Source organism: Nomascus leucogenys, chromosome 8 (genome assembly GCF_006542625.1).
Source record: "Nomascus leucogenys isolate Asia chromosome 8, Asia_NLE_v1, whole genome shotgun sequence".
NCBI lineage: Eukaryota > Metazoa > Chordata > Mammalia > Primates > Hylobatidae > Nomascus > Nomascus leucogenys.
The window spans coordinates 32,835,707-32,855,989 of NC_044388.1; the positions used below are offsets into that span (position 1 = coordinate 32,835,707).

At 45.4% G+C, this 20,283-nt stretch overlaps 1 protein-coding gene across 1 annotated transcript in view; it reads right to left on the reverse strand.

Annotated features, from left to right (window-relative positions):
- Nucleotides 1-2,113: 2,113 nt before the first annotated feature.
- NUGGC (nuclear GTPase, germinal center associated) overlaps nucleotides 2,114-20,283 on the reverse strand; it is a 60,666-nt gene continuing 42,496 nt past the window's right edge. Inside the window, exons 14-19 of the mRNA XM_003272916.4 lie at nucleotides 13,761-13,918; nucleotides 11,452-11,590; nucleotides 10,529-10,637; nucleotides 9,482-9,618; nucleotides 7,181-7,271; nucleotides 2,114-3,597 (exon numbers count right to left, since the gene is read on the reverse strand). Coding sequence (XP_003272964.2) covers nucleotides 3,452-3,597; nucleotides 7,181-7,271; nucleotides 9,482-9,618; nucleotides 10,529-10,637; nucleotides 11,452-11,590; nucleotides 13,761-13,918 — 780 coding nt within the window. The 3' untranslated portion in view covers nucleotides 2,114-3,451. The remainder of the gene's footprint in view (nucleotides 3,598-7,180; nucleotides 7,272-9,481; nucleotides 9,619-10,528; nucleotides 10,638-11,451; nucleotides 11,591-13,760; nucleotides 13,919-20,283) is intronic.

Here is a 20,283-nt window from a genome sequence, read left to right on the forward strand (position 1 = left end):
TTTTTTGTTGTTATTGTTGTTTAACCAGAGGGTAAATCTGGTCCTGTTACTCCACCATGGCTGGAGGTGGAAGTCCTCTACATCCCTCTCGTGAAATATGAAAAGTGAACTATACAAACTGCAATAGAACTCAATGTGTTTGGAAGTTTAATATGAAAATGAACCACTGAGACATAACTACATGGCTAAATCCCTTTTTCTCCTACTTAGGCAAAAGATACTACAACAAAAAGAAAAGAATTTAAAATCCTAGAATTTCAAAGGAGCAAAAAATGTTTTAATCATCCAGTTCCTCTCTTTCCTTTTGTATATGAGGAAATAAAATCTCAGAGGTGTTAAGGAATTGTCATATTAGTATTGGTCAGAGCTGGGATCAGAACCCAAGTTTCCCAACAGACAAGCCACTAAACCATGTTATTTCCATTCTGCCCATTAACAATAGTGACCATTTATCAAGTACTATTAAGTACAATGTGTCCATATTTTGTAAGCATTATCCTAAACTTCCTGACAACCCTAGTAGTATCAGGGTAGGTACTACCATTGTCACCATTTTACAGATAAATTACCTGAAGCTCAGGGGGTTTAAATGATTTGTCTAAGACAGCTGTTCTCAAATATGGTCCCTGAAACTCTTCTGTGGGGTCTGCTGGGTTAAACTATTTTTATAATAATACTAAGATGTTATTTGCCTTTTCTACCATGTTGACACTTGTACTAAAGGTGTAAAAGCAAAGGTGGGTAAAACCACTTGCACCTTGGCATGAACCAAAGCAGTGGCACCAAACTACATTCAAAACTCTTGTATTTTTCACCATCATGAACTTGCAGGGCTTTTAAAAAGTCGGTTGGACTTTAAAATGTTCTAAATGAAATATTATGTTATTAATTGTATTAATTATGGACATCTATGTAGATGTCATTTTATTATTCTGTGGGACAAAACGGGAAATACACCTAAAGCACTTCTGCAAAGAAAAGCATTTCCTTGAGTGTTTCAGTTTCAGGCTGAACTTGGCACTTTTTCCTTGGAACATCATTTTTATTTGAAATAATGACTGACAAACTATGGTTCATCATATGTAGTTATATAGTAAACATTTTCCCAAAAATGAGGAAAGTGAATCTATCACTTCAAAGAAAACAACTGACAATATTTGTCAGCAATGATAAGATGAGCTTTTGGGGGGGAAACGGAATTTTGGAAAACTTGTATTTTTCACTGTGAGCTTGACAGCTTCCCAATACCTCAAGACTTTCCTGATGAGATTGGTGAAGACACTAACAAAATGATTCCATGGTATGATACAATAAAATGCATCAACATTTGGAATATCTACTTAACTCAGCAAATAAATATTTTCAAGATGAGCAATGCCTGATATCACAAAATCATGCATTAGTAAAAAAATTCATTCAAAGTACAAAATCAACCAGTGCACTTTAATGTAATAGCATTTGAAAAATGTTCACTGATAATGCTTTCAGATTTCACACAATTAACTTTTAAGAAACTGCCATCTGCCTTTGTAGAATCAAAATATATCCCAAAATTACCTGAAAAAGCTATTAAAATACTTCCTTGTATTCCAACTGTATTTCTGTGTGAGACTGAATTTTTTTCATATACCTCAACCAAAACGACATACTGCAACAGAGTGAATGAAGAAACTGACATGGGAATCCAGCTGTGTTCTATTAAGCCAGGGAATAAAGAGATTTGCCAAAGTGTAAAACAATGTTACTCTTCTCAGTACATTTTTTTTTGAAAATAGCTTTTTACATAACAATGTGCTATTTCTGTTAACACGTAATGGGTTTATTATTGTTACTTCTAAAAAAGTTAGTAAATAATTACTTACATTTTCTCCTATTTAATTTTGAATAGTCAATATCAACAGACATAACCCACATAAACAAATGCTCCTCAGGGTCCTTTAATAGTGAAGAGTCCTGAGATCAAAATGTTTAGGAAGTACTGGTCTTAGATAACACATCTGAGAAGTGGTGAAGTCTGGTCTATGTTCATCTGGCTCCCAAACCCATTTTGTTTCCAGGATACAGTGTTGCCTCCTTACCTAAAGTCTCATCAGTATTAAAATGAAAAACAGAATTGGATTCCTAAAAGCTTTGTTTTGCAATGTTTTCCATAATACTTAAGTTTTTCAATGTTTAGATATTTTTCGTCATTGAAGGATGAATTTCTTTTTATGGCTTGTATTATATCTTGCAATGTTTTTTCTATAATGTTTAAGTTTTTTTATGTATGTGTGTGTATATATATATATATATTTGTTTTGTTTTGTTGTTTTTTGAGACTTAGTCTCACTCTGTCGTCCAGGCTGGAGTGCAGTGGTGGACCTTGGCTCACTGCAACCTCTGCCTCCCGGGTTCAAGCGATTGTCCTGCCTCAGCCTCCCAAGTAGCTGGGACTACAGGCACATGCTACCACGCCCGGCTAATTTTTTGTATTTTTAGTAAAGATGGGGTTTCACTGTGTTAGCCAGGATGGTCTCAATCTCCTGACCTCATGATCCGCCCGCCTGGGCCTCCCAAAGTGCTGGGATTACGGGATTGAGCCACCATGCCCAGTGATGTTTAGATATTTTTGCGGAAGCAAAAGTTTCTTGTCCTAAAGCTTTAGAACTCCATTAGGTATTGAAGATGACTCTTTTGGGGCTATAAAATAAAATGCAGTAAACATACTAGTTTTATATTGCATACAAAGTCCAAATAGTTGAGAGATGTCCTCTATTAGATTTCACAAAACAGAAAAAATTCTGAGCCAGGCACAATGGCTCATGCCTGCAATCCTAGCACAAGAGACTGAGGTGGGAGAATCACTTGAGGCCAGGAGTTTGAGACCGGCCTGGGCAACAGAGCAAGACGCCATCTCCACAAAAAATTTAAAAATTACCCAGGTGTGGGTCGGGCACAGTGGCTCATGCCTGTAATCCCAGCACTTTGGGAAGCAGAGGTGGGTGGATCACAAGGTCAGGAGTTCAAGACCAGCCTGGCCAAGATGGTGAAACCCCCGTCTCTACGAAAAATACAAAAATTAGCCGGGTGTGGTGGCAGGCGCCTATAATCCCGGCTACTTGGGAGGCTGAGGCAGAGAATTTCTTGAACCCAGGAGGTGGAGGTTGCAGGGAGCCGAGATCACACCACTGCATTCCAGCCTAGGTGACAGGCGAGACTCTGTCTCAAAAAAAAAAAAAAAAAAAAAATTACTCAGGTGTGGTGGCCTGTACCTGTAGCCCCAGCTGCTCTGGAGGCTGAGGCTGGAGGATCGCTTGAGCCTAGGAGTTCGAGGCTGCAGTGAGCTGTGATGGTGCCACTGCACTCCAGCCTAGGCAACAGAGGTAGACCCTGTCTCTCAAGAACAAAAAAAGTAATTCTAATTCTCTGGCTCTGGGCTTATTTTTCATCCATCGGGACTAAGCCCCAGGAGTTACAGTGATGTCCCAGGGGGGCCAGCCTTGCTGGGGGATGCCCTTAGGAGGAATTCTTGCATGCCCTTCCTCAGCCGTGCATTCTCTGCGACCTCCCTCAGGCTTCTGTGAAGCTTCTCCATCTCCTTGTATTCACTCCCGACATCTACAGGAGAGCAGAAAGCTCACATCAGGATGTGGTGTCTGTTGCAGAAACGTCTCCAGAAAGCAAATCCCCCAACAATCCTGTCACTTGTCCCAGAATATGAGATCTGGAGTGGTGCTTACAGATCAGACATCAAAGCAGGTATTCCTCCTCTTACCAGAAAGCTGTCTCAGCATGGGGTCACCCTCAAAAGAAACACAAACCTACCCATAAGAAAAACCCTGAGAAGTCACTGGGTCTGTATTAAGGCTTCACAGGCGTGTGACATACAAAGCACATTGCGCAATAACACCTCCCCTAACTCCTCTCCAGGCGGCTCCCCCTCTTTCCCCCACCCCAATCCTTATCCTCCCAGCACAGCCCATTCTCAGCGAATGTTCTCTCTCTGGCATCTCAGGTTTTCATCCCATGATCTGTAATCAAACCATGTTCTCACAATGGTTAGTTTTATGTGTCAACTTGTTTAGGTCATAGGGCCGAGATACCAGATTAAACGTGAGTCTGGATGCCTCTGGGAGTGTGTTTTTGGATGAGATTTACATTTAACTCAGTAGACCTCAAGTAAAGCAGATGGCCCTCCCCAGTGTGGGCGGACCTCAACTAGCCAGCTGAAGGCATGCATGGAGCCAAAGGCCAGCCTCCCCCAAGCAGGAAGGGATGCTCCAGTGACAGCCTTGGGCCTTTGAGATGGAGTTTTGCTCTTGTCACCGAGCCTGCAGTGCAATGGCATGATCTTGACTCACTACAACCTCCGCCTCCCAGGCTCAAGTGCTTCTCCTGCCTCAGACTCCCAACTAGCTGGGATTACAGGCGCCCAACACCTCACCTAGCTAATTTTTTTTTTTTTTTTTTTGTATTTTTAGTAGAGACAGGGTTTCACCATATTGGCCAGGCTGGTCTCGAACTCTTGACCTCAGGTGAGACACCCGCCTCAGCCTCCCAAAGTGTTGGGATTACAGGCGTGAGCCACCATGCCTGGCCAAGCCTTGGTTGGGGCTTTGTCTGCAACATCGACTCTGCCTGGTTGTGCAGGGATGGCCTCTGGACTCGAACTGCCTCTCTTTCTGGAGTCTCTGTCCTGTGGGCCTCCCTGCATCAGATTTTGGGCTCACCAAGCCTCCACCATCGTGTGGGCCAACTTCTTAAAATAAATCTCTTCCTCTATCTATCCACACATCCTACTGGTTCTGTTCATCTGGAGGACGCTGACTAATGCAGTCCCCTTTGAAGTGACACTTCAGACTGAGGCCTGAATTCCTTTCCAATCCCCCTTGGCCTTCTGTGCCCCAGAGGGTGACTCAGGCTAGCTGGCCCTGAGCCTGGCCAGGGATGGAACTCATGAGCAAAGGGGAGTTAGGACCTGGAGTCTTTTGGTTCTGTCCCATATCTGGAAGGCCTGCCTTCTCCCCACTGCCTCTGAAATCAACCTAAACTTTGAGACTTCCCCCAGGACCCAGCTTCAGTGAAGCTTGCCTGCGTCCCAGCCCTGAATAACCACTCTGTCTCTGAACTTCAAGAATAATGATCTGAAGTCTGAGTGGGTTCCCTACCTCAGGGCTTTGCTTAAGTGACACATTCCCAGGGAGATCTTCCTTTACCACCCTGTCCCCTACCCCAGCATCCCTTCTTCCCTTTCTCTGTTTCGCTTCCCTGCCACATATTTCACTTATTAGTTTGCTTACTGCCTGCCTTCCACCCACTGGGCTGTGAGCTCCTTGAAGGTGGGGACTGTTGCCTGTATTGGTCACCACTGTGTCCTCAGCACCCACAACACTGCCTGGCACCCAGGAGGTGATCAGAATCACTTGCTGAGTGAATGCAAACTCCCCAGTCTGACGATGCACATTCTTACACATCTTGTCTTACCAACCAGGTAAGGCCCTGACAATAGGGACTGCCTTTTAGATTTCTTTGTAAAGCATGACCCCCTGACATGATGTACATTTGTTGTCGATGGTGAAGAGAAGGAAATAGGCTTAAATTATAGCAGGTGCACTTGACATCAAACTGAGGGGAGCACCATCTGTCAAGTGCACCTGCTATAATTCTTGAAGTTCAGAGACAGAATGGTTATTCAGGGCTGGGATACGGGGAAGCTTCACTGAAGCTGGTCAAGATCTCTGGCAAGCGGGAGTTCTTTAAAGAAGGCACATTGGAATGACTATCATCTTAAAACTTAGATTCCTATAAAGGCCTGGACAGAAGGTCGTGAGAGTCCAGTACATTATAGTGTGAGGGTGTTGTATCTCCTTCCCTGGAGTCCGTTAGGATCAGATTAGAGGTCCATCTAACCAGCCATAAATGGGTCATAAAGATTCCCAGAGAGACGGAGAAGTACAGAACAGATGTTTAGAAGCAGCCATTGTGGCTCTGACTTTGGGAACAGCTCTGTCTACTTCCACTCTGGCAAACTCAGTGGCATCAGATCTATTCATTTCAGCAGGCAACTATGGATGTGGCATAAAATATAAAAGGCACAAAATATATAGAGTGCAGAGCAAGTCTCCCACCCTTTCCTACCCTCCAGCCTTCCAGTTCCCCTCCTTAGAGGCAACGAGTACTGCCAGTGTTCTATGTAACCCACGGAGATTTTTATGCACATACAAACATATACATATATATTTCCTTTTTTCCCCTCTCACAAATGGCAACATATCATATACATTTACTCACTTTGTTGTTTTCTACTTTGTAATATATTTTGGAGATCATTTCATGCCACTACCTATAAAGCTGCTTTATTTTGTCTAACAGTTGCACAGTATTCCCCTCGTGTATCTAATTTAATTTAAGCAGTGCTTTACTTACAGATATTTGAGTTGTCCCCATTTTTGATGTTAGAATGTTACCCTGAATAACCTTGTCTATATGCCACCCTCCCTCCATATAAGGATATCTGTAGGGTTGCTGCACCAAATGATATGTGCATTTTAAATTTGGCTAGAAATTACTTAACTGCTGTTTGTACCAGTTTACCCTCTCCAGTTTATACCGGGGACCTGATGGAGCCCATGGCCTGAAAGGGACATGGTTGCCTATACCAAGGTCCACAGCTGGGGCCGCATCCCCAGGCTGCAGGTGGATTAAGAGAAGCCTTTCTCCACCATCACCAGACCATGAAGTTTTTCTTAAGGAGGAATCAACTTAAAAGAAAGGCTTTATGGAGACAGCAGGGCAGAGCTGTGGATTTAAATTAGCTGCTTTCCAGCTATGGGACCTTGGGCACATTTCCTAATGTAAGCCTCTATTTCTGCATCTGCAAAATGGAGCAACAGCATCTATCCCTGGGAGCTACTGTGAGAATTCAGTGAAACCATGAGCACAAAGCCTGAGTATAATGCTTGCTGTCAGTTGGGTGCTGGGCAAAGGGTGGGGCTGTTGTTTTCTTCATCATCATCATCATCATCATCATCGTCATCATCATCATCGTCATCATCTCCATTCCTTGCCCTGCTAATTCTTCCTAACTTCCTAATTTAAATTCCTAAAATTTAAACTTTAATACCTTTAAATTCAGGAAGGAGCAACCACAGCCAGGGCTGTCTGCACAATCACCCTGTAGGCAAAACTTTGGCGTATTTACCTGCAAGCTCCTTGTGGAGGCCATCTCCCTGGGATGAAGCAAGGGCCAGCATGGTGGCGATGCTGCTCTTCACCTTCTCCACGATCCCAGTCTACGCGACAAGGACATTCAGTCTGTTAGGATGGTGCAGCCCAAGGAAAAGTGGATCTTATAAAAGGGACCCCACCCAGTCCCCCAGCCACAGAACGTACAGACTGGGGTTGCCAATGTCAGGCTTTGCAACCCAGTTGCAAAACAGTGAAACACTTTCAAGGACACCAAATGGCCCAGGAGGCGGCAAGACAACATTTCTGTGGGCTCCCATCTGTACAGCATCTCCCTCCCCGCCTACAGACTCGTAGGGGACTGAAGCTCTGGTGCCAGCTGATCAAATCAGGAGCTAATGGGGAAGCATGAAGGCATGGCAGAGAGAATGGCAATTGCAGAGATGGAAAAAGAGGGAAAGAGCTGGTCACTCTCCCACCATCCTCTCCTCCATGCATCTGCTCAGTGGAGAGATGTTTGCTGGACACTTGCTCTGTGCCACTCATCTTACCGTACATGTCTGATTCTTCCCAACTGCCTGAGAAGTGTCTTCTTACTACTCTTAGTCCTTTTATCAACTAAAACCCCTTTCTTCCCTCTTCTGTTTCTTGCCTCCCTTTGAAAAAAATGTCAGGCTCCTTCCTCCAGCCTGGCAGAGTCTAGTTTTGAAGCTGGATCTCCTATGCTTTTTCTTTAACATTCTAGATTCTAGATCAAGAGTCCTAAGCATACATCTCAGCTCTAGCCATGGGCCTGGAACCTGTAACTCAAGGCCTCTAGGTTCCAGCTTCCTCATCTTTAAGATCAGGGAATGAGAGATTCACAGCTCCTAAACCAGGAGAAGGAGTCACCTCATGCTGAGTGAAAACGAAGCAGCAAGCCACATTATCGATCAATATATCAGAGACTGATCTGTATATTCAACAAAATGCCATTCCATTCTTTAATTTACAGGACTATTGCGAAGAGGTAATTAAAAAAAACAGTAAATCTTCAAACATTACATATAAAAAGAAATTTCATCCATTGTGTAGAACTAAAATATTTTAAAAAACTAAAAGTTAACTGGCATTCTTTAAAAAAAAAATCACAGAATGGGAACACTCTATGGTCTTGCCCAGTTTTAGCTTCTTATGTTTCCGTAATTTCAGATACATTCGTACATGGTCAACATACATATTTTTTAAGCGACATTGTTTGCTGGGTGTCTTAAGATCCAGTGTCTACGTACACAATGGGGAAATGGGAACTGGCTTTATGGAGTTCGGCCAATTTCTTCTCCATGAATTTTTAGACAGCGATAACATGTTAAAGGATTGAAATTAAACTGCTGCTGGTGAACAAGATGCCTCTTAGCCTACTCCAAGGGGAATTACATGCTTTGAATTGTAAAGAAGGATATTTTCCAAAACTGCAGTCCCGGTGGAGGGGAGGAGATTGGGCAGAAAAAGGCTGGAGATGTTTCAAGAAGGCTGGTTCTGAGGTGGACTGATAGCAATGGGCCAGCTTCCTTGAGGGCTTGGGAGACAGGATCAGCCAGCCTGTGTTGAGGCAGAAAATGTGGAGCCTCACATGGCCAGGGAGGAAGCCCACAGTGGCATGGACTTCAAGGATCTCTACTGCTTGGTGGAGAGGGGGTGGCAAGTCATGAGGCCCAGAGCAGAGGCAAGATGGTCCAGGTAGGCTTGGCAGAAGCATTTAGGTCCAAGGAAACCATCAGGAACTGTCTTCAGGGGTAGATAAAATTAAAGCTGAATGTGTGCTAGGTCCCATAACTGACTGGCCTTGAGTAGTGTATCGATAATTACTTACTGACATTTTATGTAGACAAGACATTTCCCTATTTAAACAACCTGTTTTGAGATCATGCTATTGTTGGACATGCTGGAGCCAGGCTTCCAGATCCCAAATCCCAGCTGTGCATCTCCCTGGCTGTGTGGCTGGTTGATACACCTCTCGCTGTCAGAATTTTCTTCTCTATAAAATGGGAACAATGATAGTACCTACCTCACAGACTTGCTGGGGATTAAATGAGCTAACATCTGTAAATAGCTGAGCACATGTCTAGCTATTACAGTCGCTGTGCTACTGGTGACTCAGGAAAGAGGAGAGGCACAAGAGAGTGTTGGAAGACTGCAGCTCTCAAGTCGAAGCCCCAGAAAGCATCTATTCCGTTTGGGCCCAAATGCCTACTATGTCTTCCACCTTCTGCGCTCACTTCCTCTCCTCCCCCGGAGCCTCTTGGGGTCTAGGATCCAGGCTGTGGGCGTAGAGTACCTTCAGCTGCTGAAACTGGTGCTGCATCCTTTCCTGGGCCCTTTCAAACATGCCCTCAGCCACCTGCCGGTCCACTCCTCTTCTGATGGCATCTTTCATCCGCTCACATGCTTTTTTGCCCGTGATCTGAGCTGCCTCTGGCAAAAATGATAGCCACAGTCACACCATGACAAGGACCTGCTTAGAAATCTTTGGCATCATGGCCGGGCATGGTGGCTCACACCTGCAATCCCAGCGCTTTGGGAGGCTGAAGCGGGCAGATCACCTGAGGTCAGGAGTTCGAGATCAGCCTGCTCAACATGGTGAAAACCTGTCTCTACTAAAATCACAAAAATTAGCTGGGTGCAGTATGCACGCCTGTAATCCCACTACTTGGGAGGCTGAGGCACGAGAATCGCTTCAACCCAGGAGGCGGAGGTTGGAGTGAGCTGAGATCGCTGCCACTGCACTCCAGCTTGGGTGACAGAGCGAGACTCCATCTCAAAAAAACAAAAAACAAAAAAAGAAATCTTTGGCCTTAGAAAGAAAAGCAAGCCAAGCAAACAAACAAACAACAACAACAAATACATATACATACTTATATAAAAATAACACTTTCTATGTTTAGATAATAACCAGCATTCAGAAAACCTAATGACTGAATTAAGCTGAAACTTGCAAAATCACTTCCTACCCCTCAAACAACAGAGCCACCAAAACAGGAAAGAGCCTGAAAGTGAGTTCACAAGTGAGTGAGTTCAAGTATTTGTGAATACTTGGAAACAAAAATGAGAACCTGGACACTGGATTCTACAGCTAAATCAGCTGGGATGTTGTATGGGAAAAAGCAGGGTGTCTGGACCAACGGTAGATAGAAAAAGCTGGAAAACACACAGAGAAGGCTCCTCACACCCTGTAGTCATGTGGTTGCAATGTGTGGACTGAGAGTGCTGCAAAGACTTAGGGTGCAAGAGAACAGGGCCTTTGAGGGAGCCTCAGAAAAGGATGCAAAAGGTGCTGACAGAAAGTCCCAGAGCAGGCGGAAATGCTGTCCCCCACGGCCCCCACCTTCATAACAGAGCTTCAGGTCACTCTGGACAGAGGCGGTGAGGGACTCGTAGATCCTCCTCTTCCTTCTGAGGATGTGGTCCTCCAGGCCCCCGAGGATGGCGCTTATCTGTGAAGACGTGGCAAAAGAGGCTGTTGTTGACAATTCCTTCAATGGAAGCAGGTCAGGTGTCCCAGTGCATGGCCACCATTCCCTCCATCTCCACCTTATATGATGCCTGGCTGTTTGTCATCTCCACAACTAGGCTGTGAGCTTCTTGTAGGCAGGAACTTTGTTCTAAGCATCTTTGTACCCCAAGTGCTTCCGATGGTGCCTGGCACCTACAAACTACTCAATAAATATTCGCTGAGTTGAACTCAGGCACAGGCAAGGTCCTGGAATGGGCCCTCTCTGGGGGGCAGAGGAGATACAAGCTCTTTCCCTAGCTTTGCCATGTAATTTGGGGTGGCACTGGAAGAAAGTGAGTCACAGACAAGAGTCTTGAGGCCTCAAAACTGAAAATTGACCTAAAATTGAACAACAAAAAAGATTGACTTCTTTAAGTTTCACTGCATTGGATGCTACTTTGTAACATTGGCAAAAATGATAGGTTAGTGAAAATGGTTCCAGTTGAGGCAAATTTTCATACAATTGAGGCTTCTTTAAAGATTCTTCCTGGAAACTGAGTCAACTTTGCAACCTTGGCGTGTGCTGTCGGTTGCTTCACAGTGGAACAAAGGGTCCCACACCTCCTCCGAGGCAGTCAGGCCCGCTGCTCTCCCCACATCTTATTGGGTTCTGTATTTCACAGCGCCTCCTAAGAGGTACTCCCAGACCCTGGACACTCCAGGGAACAAGGGAACAGACAGGCAACCTACAAAACTGGCCTGGGAAGAAAGCCATGCCCAACCTTACCGCTCTCCTCACTTTATAAGGAACTTACCTCCTGGATCAGGAAATTTTTTTTGCAGCTATCATATTTCCAGCCACTTCTTATCCCAATTTCTGTCATTTTCTCCTGCAGGTAGTGCTTAAAAGCATCGATGTGAGGCATCAGAGCTGAACTAGTGGGCTTCCCCGTCCTACAGAAGAAAGTGACAAAAAAGTTTAAGAGAATGGTGGCTGCTGTGAGGCTGAAACAAACATGAAACTAGCTGGTGTCCTTTTATTCATTTAAGAGAAGGAAGATGAAATTTAACAGTTATCAAATCCCTATAACGTGCCAGGCACTGTGCTGTGCCAGACTTTTGACACGAAAACCTATGAAGTTCGTGAGATAATGCCCACTTAACAAGTGAGAAAATTGAGGTTCAGAGAGGATTGCTGATGTGTCCAAGGTCACGCAGCTAGCAAGAGGCAGAGCCATGCTGGAACCCTGCTTTAACTACAGGACCCACAGTCTTTCCCCTGCCAACGTGTATCCACTTGAAAGGGTGGAACTTGAACTATACCTAAAAGTTGGGTAAGATCTGAGGAAGTGGAAAGAAGAAATTATTACCCATGGGACAACATGGTAAGCACAGTGGTTTCAGAATATCCCAGAAATAGGAAGTGAGAGGTTGCAGAGGAGAGAGCACAAGCTTTATATCCTAGCTCTCTGCTCATGGGTTGGGTGCCATTGGGAAAGACGCACAATTTTCTGAATCTCAGTTTGTTCAGATGTAAAAAGACAGAAGACACTCCCTAGAGTTGCTGGGAACATCCGATGAGCTAATGCATGCCAAGTGCTTAGCATTGGTGCCCGGGACAGGTAGCTGCTCTCTCTTTGCCACCTGCTGGGCGGGCTACAGCAGAAGGCTGCAACCGGGCAGTGGTGCAGGCAGAGGTTGGAAAGGCAAGCTGGAGGCAGGTGGAATGTCTTGAATGCATTCTAAGGAATTTGAAGTTTGGCCACAGAATTGTAAACAGGGCGGGGGTGCAATCGGTGGAATGGCATAATCCAAGACGTGCTTAAAGAAAGGTGGGGCAGGGACGGGGGCTCTGAGTAAGACACAAACAAAGGCTGGAGAATGGTTTGAGCAGCCACCAACGGGCAACCATGTGAAATGCCGGTGGGAAGGACAGATACTAGGGATGGGTGGCTGTACTTGGGGACTGGGAGATTCTGTTTCTGTCGATGGAGTAAAGAATTAGAGGTCAGCCGGGCGTGGTGGCTCACGCCTGTAATCCCAGCACTTTGGGAGGCCGAGGCGGGCGGATCACAAGGTCAGGAGATCGAGACCATCCTGGCTAACACGGTGAAACCCCATCTCTACTAAAAATACAAAAATTTAGCCAGGCATGGTGGCAGGCACCTGCAGTCCCAGCTACTCAGGAGGCTGAGGCAGGAGAATGGTGTGAACCCAGGAGGCGGAGCTTCCAATAAGCTGAGATCACGCCACTGCACCACTTCAGCCTGGGTGACAGAGCGAGACTCCATCTCAAAAAAAAAAAAAAAAAAAGAGAATTAGAGGTCAAGGAAGGACGGAAGGAGGGAGCACCAAGGAGGTACAGTCCCCAAACCCACACCATGTATGTGAGCAGGCAGAGTGGGTCAGAAACAGACACAGCATCTTCAGTGCATTCAGGGAAAGCTCTGAGGCTGGGTGTGGTGACTCACACCAGTAATCCCAGCACTTCGGGAGGACGATGGGGGAGGATCACTTAAGGTCAGGATTTCAAGACCAAACTGGTCAACACAGCGAAACTCTGTCTCTACAAAAAATATTTTTTAAAAGTTAGCCAGGCATGGTGGCATATGCCTGTGGTTTCAGCTACTTGGGGGGCTGAGATGGGAGGATTGCCTGAGTCCAGGAGTTTGAGGCTGCAGTGAGCTAGGATTGTGCCATTGCACTCCAGCCTAGGCAACAGAGCAAGACTCTGTCTCATTTAAAAAAAAAAAAAAAAAGGAAGAAAGAAAGTTCTAAAGGCCATGTGTTTGCTTAATTCCACTCCCTCCAGTCAAAATACCCTGTCCTGGGCTCAGATCCCTAAGAAAATGTATCCCCTGCTGCATGTATGAGATATTCGAAAAATAACGGGAATCGTAATATTAGTCTGAAAGCAGCATCTCAATCTGTGTCCGGGTCATCATGGGAAATTTTTAAGTAAACCAAACCAAGAAGGCTTTTGTGTTTTGCCAAAGACTAAGCTTTCCTTCTCCAGTTACAAGCTACTCTTTACACTTACAGATCCAAAGTCTAAATTCTTAAAGACTGGCTCAACATTCTTCCAATGTTTGTTCCCGAAGGTGCAAGATGAGAGATCTTTTACCTAAAAATGCTTCCAAAAACAGGGTCGATCTGGTCATAGATGGGCTGAGTGAGGGCTTCATTTAGATCAATTCTCGCCAGAGTCCTGGAGGCATAGATGCCATTTTTCAGGCAAACAGCTTTCAGGGTCTGATGAAAACCTTGGTTTCCTTTACTCCTCTAGATAATCAACAATAAATTAGCAGAGTTAGCAGGCATTAACTGGAAGGTCGCTGGATTAGAATTGCATTGCCCTGGCCAGAGATCACTAGCAAGAATCACAGGAAAGGGTAGAGACAACATGCTCTTTAAACATATGATTAAACTAAACGAGGGAGGACAGTGGTCATGCCGCTAGGTCGTCTGGGTGCCCCTGCCATGGGCTTCCTAAGGTCCCTGTGCTCACTTGGATCACAACCCTTCTCAAGTGATTCTGTTTGTGTTAGTTTACTCATTTGTCCGGCTCCTGTACTCGGCCATCAGCTCACTGAGATTAGGCACAGTGTCTCATCTATCTTTATGTCCTCAACATCTGGCAATAACTTAACTAGTGTTTGAGAAATATTTGCTAAATGAGAAATTATCGAATGAATAAATAAATGAATGAATGACAACGTGCTATGACTGGACAATAAGTATATGTCTTGAATTTTCTAAGGATAGTCCAGATTTCATAAACTTTTTGTTAAACTTTTAATGAAATACAATTTGATTTGTAATGTCTTGGCGATGTTTTTTTCCCAGGGAAATAAATACATAAATGAGAGGAAAGAAAAATATAAAGCTAGACCTATGAGAGACATTAATCAATTTCAGCCAGATGGTAATCATTAGTAAAGAGAGTAAAAATGTGTTTGCTAAAATTTCAGTAGAGAGCTCTGTGATTTTTTGATCAGTGATACATGTTTTAAGGGAATGGCCACATAGCATTGTACAATTGGTATAATTCTCTCTTTTTTCTCTGCTCTTTTTACTTAGTATTACAACATGAGAATATCCCCAAATCATTGTAAATAAGTTCCAGGCCAGATGCAGTGGCTCACCCTGGTAATCTCAGCACTTCGGGAGGCCAAGGCAGGTGGATCATCTGAGGTCAGGAGTTCAAGACCATCCTGGCCAACATGGTGAAACTCCCGTCTCTACTAAAAATACAAAAATTAGCCGGGCATGGTGGCACATGCCTGTAATCCCAGCTACTCAGGAGGCTGCGGCAGGAGAATCGCTTGAACCTGGGAGGCAGAGGTTGCAGTGAGCCGAGATCGCAGCACTGCACTCCATCCTGGGCAACAAGAGCGAAACTCCATCTCAAAAAAAAAGTTCCAAAAATTGTACTAATAACCATTTAATATAGTATCATATGGATGAAAAATAATTCATTTTACCTCTCTCTTATTCTTAGACATTTCAGTTATTTTCCTATGTTAAATAATGATACGATGTTAGTATATAACTGTCTTCCCAAATTTCTGATCTCAAAGATACATAGTTTGATAGGGGCACCTTGGGCATGTTTGTAGTCACAGAGGAAGAAGTCATTTAAGGGCTGATGAGATGGGACAGTTGATGGGGTAAAGTCCTGGAGACGCTCGAAAATGTCTGTAGTTGCTTCTTCCACTCACAGCAAACTCTCAACAGGGTGATCTCTGCCTCATGCCTTCATCCTCTCAGCTCCCACTCACTCATTCACTTTCTGTGATCTGAGTTCTTCAATCATGGGATAGAAACAGCTCTATCTAAGGTCACTTCTTTATCTATTGCTATGAAACAAATTACCCCGAACATAGCAGTGCAGTGGCTTAAAAACAAACAGTAAACGCCTGTCATCTCTCAGGGATCTGTGGGTCAGGACTGGGATGGCTGGGCTGGCCACTCTGGCTCAGGATTCTCCTGAGGTTTGGTCAGGTGTGGCTGGGGGCGTAGTCATCTGAGTGAGGCTGGAGGATCTGCTTCCAAAGATACCCGGCTGCACGCTGGTGCTGGCTCCTGGCCTCAGGCGGGGGCCTTAGCTGCTCTCCATGTGACCTCTGCACACAGTGGCTCAATTTCAGTACACAAAGGCGTCCCCCTGAGAAAGTGACCCAAGAGCCACCATGGAAGCTTCCATAGCCCTTGATGGCCTAGCCTCAGAAGCCACACACTGTCACCTCTGCAGCATTCTACTGCTCAGAAATCAGCCCTGATTCAACGTGGGGGAGACTGCATGAGGGCATAAATACCCAGAGGTGAGGACCCTTGGGGCCACTGTGGTGGCTGCCTAGCACAGTCACCAATGAAACCCTCAATGGCCAAATCCAATGGCTCTGGTTTGCTTTTGTTTGTTTTTTACTTCTCAGGAGCATGTGATATTCTTCTTAACAAACGTTTTTTTTCTTTTTTAAGAGACAGGGACTCTCTCTGTCACCCAGGCTGGAGTGCAGTGGCACGACCATAGCTCACTGCAGCCTCCAACACCTGGGCTCAGGTGATCCTCCTGCCTCAGCTTCCTGAGAAGCTGGGACTACAGGGGTATGTCACCATGCCCAACTTTTTTTTTTTTTAAGAGATAGGTTCTTGCTATGTTGCCTGGTTGGTCTTGAACTCCTGGCCTCAAGCAATCCTTCTGCCTCAGCCTCCCAAAGTGCTGGGATTACAGGCATGAGCCATTGCACTCAGCCTTAACAAACTTTATTACTTCAGTTTTCTGGTTGGAAAATAAGAAATTAAGCATTACACTAAAAATAAGCATTAAAAATAAGAAAATAGGCATTACACGATTTCCTTCTTCTGCTACCTCTCAGGCTTTTCCTTCTCTGCCCCTCCGCTGCCCCTCTTTATTCTTTTGCTTCCTTAACGTGGCCTTTGTATAAAGCGATGCCCTATCACTGTCCTTCCCTCCACTCCTCCTCAATCCCATTCACTGGTATATGTGCATCAATTCCATGCAAGTGACAGCCACATCCTCTAGCCCCACCTCTCTGGGCTTCAGTTCCACATTTCTAACATTGCATTAGATATTCCACCTCAAAGAAACACTAAATACATGATCTTCAGTAGCGAACATATTGCTTCCCCAACCAAGGGATAAGCTCCTCCCTCCCAAATCTCCTTAGATCTTTAAATTGAAGCGATTTGCTTTCTCTTGGGTGCAAATCTTCCCCAAAATGTTGCCACCTTGCTTTCCCACACCCCCCCATGTCTGAACTGTTGATAATCCTGATTGAGTGTCCTTCAGATTTTCCCTCCCAGCCACCTCTTCCTTCCTATTCTGTCTGCCACAACCTTTGTTGAGATCTTGCTGTGTCTCATCTCAACAAAGCACATTTCGGTAAGGGAAATGGCTGTGCTTTAGTCAGGAGTAGGCCGAGGCGGTCTTCTGGAGCATCATGACTCAGCGGGTTTGGAGTACAGGTGCACAACCCCGCACATTATGTAACCACGCTACATGAGGTGCATTAGAGGATCACCCACATGAGCTTGTGCTTGGCTCGGAACCACTATTGTCTATACTGTATGTACCTGCTAACACTGTACATACAGCTCGCTCATGCCCAAGAAAGAGTAAAGCCATGTCAAAACTGTCTATGATTCCTCGTTTATCCAGCTACCCGCCACTTGCCCACCAACTCCCCTCAGACCTCAGTTAGACCCTGACACCTCCTAACCAGGCTCTCTGCCTCCAGTTTTTCCCCAAGCATTACGCTTCCCAAAGCATTAGTTCTGATGAAGCTATTCTCCTGCTCAAAACTTCACTATGTTCCAACTCTTCAACCTGGTCTAAAGTCTGCAGCAAGCTGTCAGCCTAATTCCCCAAAACTCTGTGCTGTGTATTTGCATTGCAGTTAGATGGCAGCTTCTGGCCTTCCTCCCCTGAAATGCCTTCCCTGCCCCTCCACTCCTCTGCCCAAAGACACACCACCATCCTCCAGGGCCAGGCTCCAACAACCTCCTCTCTAGAAGGTTTATTGGACTGTCCTCTAACCTGGCCTGCAATTTCTTTTCCAATATCCATCTCTCCTTCACTGTCACCTCCCTAGTCCTTCTCTTCTGGAGAAAATGAACTCTACTCCTGCCTCCAGGGTGGGACACACACACAGGCCTGAGCTATTCAGCGCAAGGCATTCTCTTTTCTCAGGGATCGGTTTATAAATAGGCATGTGACCCACTTAGAGGCAAAGAAACACTGTGAGAGCTTTGCTGAGGTTTCTAAAAAAGGTTCACTCTTCCGAAAGCAGGCCCAGAAATGGCCATCCCCCTGTTCCTCTAGACCAGTGATTCTCAACCGGGAGTGATTTTGTCACAACTGAAGAGTGGGGGCTGCTACAAGCACCTAGGGGGTAGAGTCCAGGGATGAAACAACCTGCAATTCACAGGACAGCCCCTCACAACAAAGCATGATCCAGTCCCAGCTGTCAATCATGCTGAGGTTAACAAACCCTGCTCCAGAGCTCATGGTGTTCAGATGTGAGTGCAAGAACAGCTGCAGCCATTTTGCCATCATGAGAGAAGCAGCCTAAGAATGGGGCCCACGGAGGCACTGGATTCAGCTCATCCCCCAGGCCCTCTCTTCCCTTGGCTCTCGGGCACGTGGGCCAATACACTTCCTCATGGCTAAGAATGGCTTCAGTTAGGGACTCTTGATTTGCAGCCAAAAGATTCCGGCCTGCCACAGCCCCTACCAGAATGCTTTCCTTCTCTAAACATTTGGAGAAATTTCTGACTGTCCTGTGGTCCTCAACAGCATGCTGCCTTTTATTATAGTTCCCCAAATGTTCTGTTAACTCTTCTGAGCAGGGATATATCTTTCTATCCCTGAAACCTAATAAGAAAAACAGTTGATTTGTTAGACACTCTCTTTATGCTGAGTGCATTGGTCAACCCAGCATTATCCCTTTACGTTCATTCTTTCAACTTATCTTTACAGCAACCCTGTAACATAGGTACCACAGTCCTCAATTTACACAGAGGAACCTGAGGCACAGAGAGGTTGAGTAACTTGTCCCCGGTCACACAGTTGGCAGATGGGGAAACTGAGGTACTAACCAGAGCCCATGTGGGATACGAAGCCTCTTGGCAACCATGCCTTGTATTCCAAAGTCTTTGTTACATGCAGAAATGAATGAATGAATGAATGCAGCAAAATTTATGGGGATTTATAGATGTTAAACTATATAACTGGTTGGCAACTACAAGTTGCTGCAATCATTTGCTGAGTAGTTTAGGAGACACAACAGGTGAGTGTAGCAGGAGTTGGGTGTCCAATTATGAAGTTAGGCCAGCCTGGGTTAGATGTGGAGTTCATGCATGGCCATGGAAAAGGTATTTAGTCTCTCTAAGGCTGTAAAACTAAAATAATAATAAGGGTGTTTGCCTCACAGAATGGCTGTGAGGATGGGATAAGGTAAGGTGCAGTATCTGGTTCCACAGTCAGCATATTTTGCTCATATTTGCTGACTGAGTGCATGCATGCGTACATACTACACGCATGGATACTTGGCTACCCATACCCAACTGCATGGAAGACACTCCAGCTGTCATCCTCCTATGTCCACACACTGATACTTTCCCCAGTGACCCCAGTATCACCCCAACTTATCTCCTCCTTTACTCTTGGTTCTTTCAGCATTTATTCTTCGTCTTGTGCTAGAGAATCTCCTCCTTTCCTTTCATCCAAATTGCAGCACATGCACCTACTTATCTAGACATTTTTTTTTGAGACGGAGTCTCACTCTGTCACCTTGGCTGGACTCCAATGGTGCCATCTCAGCTCACTGCAACCTCTGCCTCTCAGGTTCAAGCAATTTTCCTGTCTCAGCCTCCCCAGAAGCTGCGATTGCAGGTGCCACTACCACACCCGGCTAGTTTTTGTATTTTTAGTAGAGACTGGGTTTCACCATGCTGGCCAGGCTGGTCTCAAACTCCTGACCTCAAGTGATCCACCTGCCGCAGCCTCCCAAAGTGCTGGGAATACAGGCACGAGCCACCACACTCAGGCTCATCTAGACATTTAAACAGGCTTTTACACAAAGCACACAGATAACAACACCCAGAAGAGGCCAGGTGCTAGAAAGCTGGTATCATCGGTGCACATAGAAAAGCCTCCAGGAAGCTAACCACCCCATCACACTCACCTTTTCACACATTTTCCACTGCTCACATTCCAACTTTCCAAGGCCCATTAAAAACTACAACCACACACCATCCATGCACTTCTCCCAGCACGGGGGGACACCAAGTCATCTTTGCTACATGAGCAGTGTTGTCCATCACATCTTCCCCTTAATGGGTGCTACGGACTAAAGTATGACCCTTGAGGTTCACATGCGAAGCCCTAACCCCCAGGGTGACTGTGTTTGGAGACACAGCCGGTAAGGAGGTAATTAAGGTTAAACGGGGTCATAAGGGTGGGGCCCTGATCTGACAGGTGTGGTGTCCCTCTGGGAAGACAAAGAGGTCCCAGGAGTGTGAGTGCACAGTGAAGAGGCCACATGAGGATGCCACAAGAAAGTGGCCATCTACCTTCTCCAGAAGAGGAGAGAGGCCTCAGAACTCACCCTGCTGACACCTTG